This window comes from Neodiprion pinetum, chromosome 3 (assembly GCF_021155775.2).
Source record: "Neodiprion pinetum isolate iyNeoPine1 chromosome 3, iyNeoPine1.2, whole genome shotgun sequence".
Lineage (NCBI taxonomy): Eukaryota > Metazoa > Arthropoda > Insecta > Hymenoptera > Diprionidae > Neodiprion > Neodiprion pinetum.
The window spans coordinates 10,960,371-10,968,175 of record NC_060234.1 but is presented as its reverse complement, the minus strand read 5'-3'; the positions used below and the strand labels follow the sequence as shown (position 1 = coordinate 10,968,175).

Here is a 7,805-nt window from a genome sequence, read left to right as displayed (position 1 = left end):
CAAGGATCCTGGTTTCTCGAGCGGTGCAATCATTAGAACCATCGGACCTGGTTGTTTTGTCAGACATCAGGTGCCAGAGTGAATTTTATCAGGCCATCGCCACCTTCTTAACATCAGTTGAGGCAAAATTGAAGAGCGGGATATACTACAGATCATAATGGCTGAATATTCCATCATTTTACTTTGATCGAGCCAATAGCGATAAGTTTGTTACTTAACCGTTGCTGCCAATTCATTCTACCGAGGAATCATTCTGTGCACCATTGTAATTTAAGCATTATTATTGACCAGCATTGTTTTTCAAACTTTATACCATTTGATTTGATATCTTATTTTGAAGCTTACTTTTACTCTCTTTGGCATTGAATTCAGATGAATAGTTTTTCAAGTCCTCAATTAGATTGTAGGGTTGAATTTTGCTAGGCAAACTGAATCAATCTAAATCTAGAACTGTTAAATAAGTTCAGTTAAAAATGTCTTTAAATTTAATCTTAGTTGACGGTGTCATCTGGCTAGCTAGTTGCACGATAACTTGAAACCAAATTCAACTTTACACTCTTCATAGGGTCCTACGCTAAGACTGAAAGCTTGTGAATCTCCATGTACCGCAATTATTTCTGCATTTCATGCTAGCATTATCTGGAGCAAAAAAAATCCCATTTTGAGATTGAAAATGGAACCTGAAACACAGAGTTATTCAATAGCTCGAATTGAAAACCAAGAATTTTATAATGGTTTCTGCAACAAAGGGACTCTTTCCAAATATCCTTGTTAGAAGGTGATGTTCGGAGGACTATGAACAAGATATTGTATCGGATTAAATTATTTGGAAAAAAATCTTCGTAAACTTTGTTAAAAATTAGATATTCATTTATTTTGATGGAACAAGGGACACAATCTTTACATTACTTTAAAATTGACATTACTCTAAAACATGATTGTCCTTGAAGCTAATTGTGACATTGAGGCGCATTTTGAGAAACTTGATTTTCAACTTGTGTCACAGGATGATTTACATTCCGGAGTTCTACACTTTCGATTAGATTTTCTTTGTTTCGAACCGCACTAACATGAAATACAGAAATCATTTTAATAAATCTAATGTTACTTGAATTTTCGACTTGAGTATTAGGTTCCCTTCATTTATTTAATCGAACATCATTGAAAATTTGCGAAATAAATTCTGATAATCATTCGGAAATTTTAAATAGTAGTAGCAATAATTTGTTAATCAGAAAAATACATTCACTATCGACTATTCGTAAATTTTGTTGAACTATTTTCAAGAAAAAAAAGAGTCATAGTTCCGTTACAGATAGTGAGATATTTAAATTTCTTGAACGCTCGGTTTAATGTCTCATTTTCGAAAGTGATAAAATTCAATATTACCGCCTGAAATCACAAAAGAGTGAGAAAGTTGCTTAGTTCCTTGGAAGTGGCGATGATCTTTGTACGTCTGACAAATTGAATGGGCAGATAACAGTGAATATCAGAGATGTAATTATTTTAGCCGTATCACCTGTTGATAGATAAAAATTCCATTGTTATTTCTAATGTACGAAATAATAAAAATGATCAAATAAAGTGTTCGAACCTACCTGCTGCCTTTCTTCCAAGCACCCAACATTTTAACAGATTTCTCATTTTAGTTGAATAAAGCCAATTTTCAAAGGGCATTAGCATCAACTTTCCGAGTCACTACCTCGACTGTTTAAGATTCTAACCTCAAGAATTCGTATGAACTACAACGCCGCCAGAAACAGAGTTTGACAGCTGAAACTCGGAGTGGTCAACCTGCCCGAGCAGCCGATAAAACTCGCGCATGCGCATTATATGTATAGTTTCAAGAGATTGTCCCGGTATAATCACGAGTAATTACGGGTACTTGCAGGTAAACTGGATGAAACAAAGAATAGTAAAATTTCTTTGTCAAAGACAATAGTGATAGTAAGGATTTAATAATTTATTACATTCAGATATTTATTGACTATTGAGACATTAAAAAAATTTCTAAACAGAAACCATTTAAAATACACGAATGTGATTACAGAAAATATAAAAATAACTTTTAAATCACGAATAAATGGATTGATAATTCACAAACTTAAAATTAAAAAAATGCACATGAACATTATTCAATTTTCTGAATGTGCATTTTTCTTTTTCGGCTTATTAATAATCCATTTTCTTTCCTTTTCTTGAAAAAAATGATAGATGTTTTGTTTTAGAATTACAGTCATTGCAAAAAAAATATAGACATATTTCCTGAAACGAAAATTATATGTCATCACTAATATTTTGCTGCAAATAATTTAATCAATCAATAAGTAAAAAAAAAAAGAAAAAAAAATATCAGCAAAAGAGAGATTCGAACCGACGTACGTAGAGTTAAAAGTCTCGCGCTCTGTCCATACGGCTGGAACGAGTACGCAAGGGCATGGCGAGATTGTGTATATAAACTGCGTTTGTGGAATTTCATGAACAACCGTTATTACGATTATTGGGTGTAATAATTATTTATTATTACTTATTATAATTAATTACTACTCAAATTAATTATTTAATCACAAAAATAAGACATCGACATTTTTTATTTATTTATTTTAAATATTCAGACATTACAGGAACTTTTTTTTAATACAATGTATATTCATGTATATTCTGATAGGCCTAAACTATACTTATTGCCGAGCGCGCATACAACGCCATCATGGCTAAGCTCCCTCACCTGGGAACTATTCTATCTCAGCTCTCCACACTCGCGTGCGGACCCCCTGATTCGCGAATTTGAACGCTCCCCTTTCGACGACTCGCGACCTACACGAGAAAGGATAATTTATCGTACTGATTTGATGTGACCCCGTGTAACGGAATTTGGTTACACTCAAATTCGAGACAATAGTGCCTCGGCTCAAAACGTGGTTCGACTCGATCTTCACGATCATTCGGAGTTGGCTCTACTTTAGTACGCGCAACTCAGGCTGCGGTCACTGTTCGCTATTTGTTGTTAGCTATATGACCGAGCCGCGTGGAAGGAGTAGATCGCTGTGGTTTCAAAGATGAGTTATTTGTTTATGTTGTTGTACACCCTATTTATTTATAGTTTCATTTACATATATACAAAGTGATCAGTAATTTGGTTGCCACGCTAGTGAAGGAATTGTCTGGGTTTTGTTGCACCGCGGTGGAGGCTTCAGCGATGAAGTTTGGCGACGAATCGGTGTGGTCCTCGGTGGCGGCGTGTAGCGGTTCTCTGGAGAACTAGGCGGCGTCGGACAGTGTTGCCACTCTATTACAATTGTAACAGATCTGTTACCTTTGTATAGGATTTAGTACGCTAGTACGCTGATAGCCGATCTATTACGTTTGAAAAAGTAGATCGCGCCAGTAGATGGCGCTGATGGCAAAATTCATCTTGAGCTTACTTTTTTGCCGTGCAGGCACATGAGCGCTTCTTTGGCAACGATTGACCAATCCTCACTCGTAAACAGTGAGTGCACCGAGCCGAGCCGCCGACGGCGCCGACGACAAACGACAAACGAACGACAAAGTGACAATTGACTTTTATTCTTTGTTGTGTTTTTGCGAATGCTAGAACTAATATCGAGATCTTCGATATGACTGGTCAAAGTGTGAGGACTGTGACTGTGAGGGTAGCGAATGCGGAAACAAACTCTCATCCGAGTCGGTATTAAACGAATGTCCACAGATGAGACGGTAAGTAACCTTTTTCATTAGTATATAGAATATTTGACTTGATTTTCTGCTCGTTTTTATAAAAAAAATACCCGTCAACATTTTTTCCAGATTCCTCGTTCCTCGACGAAAGAAAGACGATGTTGATTCATCGGAAATTGAGAAGGCTGGTCCTTCGAATCCTCCGATATCGTCAATTAATCAGCTGTCTGTTGTGTCAGTAAATAAGTATGTATGACTTGATTTTTTTTCTATAGAAATATATTGTCATCATAAAATAAAAAGTATCATGAAAATTTTGCTCAATCCATTATGACCGTTTTGTGTGTCCTATTCGCCCTACAAAAATACTGCTGTTTCGATCCAAAACTTATCGATGATGATTTTAGCAGGTATGCCGATGCTGAAAAGAATTCTGATTGTTCAGAAAGTACGACAACTGATACTGACACTACAACTGGTCTAGCCGAAGATTCCTATGCATCAGATCATTGTGTCGAAGAACCCTCCAAGAAAAGACGTAAGTCGTACCAACAAAGATTCAAGGACAGCTGGCAACACGGTTTTCCATGGTTGGAAAAAAAGTCGGACAAATCGTTCTGCACGGCGTGTCTCAAAACGATTAATGGTGGGTTCACTCACTTAACACGACATGAGGTTACTGATTTTCATATAGAAAATATGAGAAAAGCTGAGAGGACCGTCAAGATTAGTGACCATTTTAACGACGAAAAAAAACATCAGGAGAAACTGGTTAAATCGGCTGAATTGAAGCTCACGATGTTTTTGCACGAACACAATTTGCCGTTCCTCTTAATGGATCATTTGCCGAAGCTGGTTGCGTCTGTATGCCCGGATTCGAAAATAGCGAAAGCGATAAAATGCTGCCGAACAAAAGCTACGAACTTAACAAAAGACGTGATCGCCAAGGAACGGATATCAGTCATTTCGGAAAAGTTGAAAAATTGTGTTTTTTCGATAATAATCGACGAAACTACCGATATCAACACAGAAAAATCACTTGCTATCGTAGTGAGATTTTACGATAATGACGAATGCAAGGATAGATTTTTGGGGCTGATAAAAGTACAATCCTGCACTGCGAATGATATCTTTACCGCAATCTGCAATTTTTTCAAAGAGAAGAACATTCCGGTGACATATATGATCGGTTTGGCGGCTGACAACGCATCTGTAATGATGGGAAATATCAACGGAGTACAAGCCCGCTTCAAAGCAATAATACCACATCTGTTCGTCCTTGGATGCGTTTGTCATTCATTTCATCTGGGCTCTTCAGCTGCAGCTAAAAAGTTGCCAAGAAGTTTAGAAGATTTGATACGAGCAGTCTATTACTTCTCGCACTGCAGCAATCGATCTGGAAGATTACAAGAGTTTCAGATATTCGTAGAACTGAAACCTCGCAAACTGTTGCACCCGAGTGCAACGCGGTGGTTGTCACTTCAAGTAAGTGCGTTACATCGGTTGTGTTCAGGAGTGTGCATGTAATTTTGCATTGTCTCGACTGCTTATTTGTTTACTTCTGTACTTTCTCAACCTCAAACTTGGCATTTTTTTCCTCAATCTAGGCTGCTGTTGATCGGGTGTTACAGAATTGGGAAGCTTTGATCCTTTTTTTCACGCACTAGTGCTTCGAAGATGACTTGCCTGCAACGCAAGCGATTTTGAATCAATTAAAAAATCCCATTTTCAAAGTATATTATACTTTTCTCTCTTACATTCTCGAAAGTGTAAATCGATTGAATCGAGAGTTTCAAGCGGAGAAACCGCAACTACATCTTCTTTTGAAAAGAGTTTCCGATTTGTTCCGAAACATTTTGAGGAATTACGTGAAAAAGTAATATCTGGATCGTGTTCCGATTAAAAACATTGAAGTCACTGATCCACGAAATTTCATTGCATTGGAGAAAATATATTTCGGAGCAAAAGCTGAAATATTAATGTCAAACGAAAATATCGATCGAAACGAGTTGCACAACTTCAGAGTGCATGCTTTGGGGTTTTATGTGATGCTCGCGGAACAGATCAAACGAAGGTTTAATTTCGATGACCCGGTTTTATCTTTTGTAAGCTATTTCAATCCGCGCATAGTGTTGTCTGGAGAGATTAGCAGTATTGCCACACAAGCACTCAAGTTTTTCTCACACCTCGTGGATGACATAGAAAAATTGAATAGTGAGTGGCGACTTTTGTCGGATTTGGAAGAAATGGAAGCCAAAAAAAAATCCTCCCATCGAAGATTTTTGGACTAATATTTTCAAGTTGAACTCTCGATTGGACATTCCAATGTTCCCAAACTTGACAAAATTAGTTAAGGGGATACTCTGTTTGCCACATTCTTCGGCGGCAGCTGAGAGAGTTTCTTCCCAACTTGACTTGATAAAGAGTGAAATACGAAATCGCCTTTTGTCGGCACGTGCGAAAGCATTCTCCATGCTAAAGAGGCGTTGAACAATAATTTGTGTTACACGTGGAAGCCTCAATCCTCACTGATATCAAAATTAAAATAATTGTTCCCGTTTTTATTTCTATCACTTGGGGTGAAACGTTTTTAGCTCTTTCATGTTAATACTTGTTTTTCAACTTTCCAGCTCTGTTCTGTCTCATCAAGCATTACGTTTCCATTACAGACACTGACAATAAAGTATGTGAAAAAATGAAGTAATGAAAACCACGTTTTGTTAATATTCGTTATTTATTTGTCAAAAAATTGATCGCCAAACCGCATGATCATAAATATGTACGTGATATAGCTTTTTCTGGTTCCAAAAACGATAGTTCAGTAATCAGTGGTCGCTTCCGAGTTTTCCCCTTTTTCCTTTTTTTCAAATACAATGCTGAATATAAATGAATTATTATTTTTTTAGCAATTAAAGAGTTGTAACCGTTCGCATTTCTCATATCACCAACTTATATTCACCCATGGATAAAAAAAAAAAGTTAATTGAGAGGTTCGAACACTGAACCTTCGCGTTGATAGTGAGGCCTTTCGCCATTCGGCCACGAGCGCATTGGGAAGATCAATGGTAGAAAATGGTACTGACTTATCAGGGCTGTTTGATATATCAACACTGCGTTGTGAAAAACTGTATTTAAGTATTTTATATTTGATTTGCAGAATGGGTGGTATTTGAAGGATTTTCAGGGGTGACCGAGAGACGTTTAGGGTTTAGGGGGTGATGACCGTGTCCGTCTGTTAACACCGTCAGAGAAATAAACATCAGAAAATAAGACCAATCGCTACAAAAACAATTTAATACTTCGGGGGAGTGGATAAAAATGAAGTTTACCGATAACTTATCGACTCACAACTATACCCAGGCAACATAGTTTCGTAACAAACACATATAAATTATGTTACACTTAGTTCCGTGAATATCACAGGTATGTTGTATGAAACGTGAATGTAATGGTCCAGGCACTCTAAAATGTCCGCCACATATCATGCTACAGTTTCGTCACGATCGTGTTGAATGGCTACATGCTAGTTACGTTGCTGAAGCGTGAATTTGGCAGAACAGAGAAGTCACAATGTTACGTTAAGACTACATAGCAATCATGCACCGCTTGAAATCGGAGTTACATGGCCTCCATGTCGCTAAGGTGTTTCAGGAAATGATGGTAGGTATCAGATACATCACGATCAATTATCCATGAATGTATCAAGTATATAACTATTGTTCTGTGAGATATAGTATTCTCGTTTATTATATTATGTATTACTTATTGACTTGCTCATAAATAGAGCATACAAAGATCTTATCGTACATTTGTACTAATTCTCATACGTATATATCTATTTAACACACAAACATAAATTCAAAAGCTTAATTGGATATTAGGAATAATTTCATTTTACAGTCTTATTGAATGTTTGATTCTTGTATTACCTAATCCACATCACAGAAATAGTTTATCTTAATATTATATTTTATTATTTAGGCCTTTATTTGATTGAGTATATATATTAATATTATGAAAGATATGAAATATGTGTCGAAATATAGTACATGGAGGAGAAAAAAAAACGTTTCATCAAACAAAGTGAATAATAAGCATTAATGTTCAAAAAATTAAGAAAGTAGCGA

The 7,805-nt window shown here is 36.5% G+C and overlaps 1 protein-coding gene across 1 annotated transcript; it reads left to right on the top strand.

The window, feature by feature from the left end:
- Nucleotides 1–4,008: 4,008 nt before the first annotated feature.
- LOC138190584 (zinc finger protein 862-like) lies at nt 4,009–6,868 on the top strand. The gene is made up of 2 exons (XM_069134328.1): nt 4,009–5,163; nt 6,836–6,868. The coding sequence occupies exons 1-2, from the start codon at nt 4,009–4,011 to the stop codon at nt 6,866–6,868; spliced, it is 1,188 nt and encodes a 395-aa protein (XP_068990429.1).
- Nucleotides 6,869–7,805: the final 937 nt, after the last annotated feature.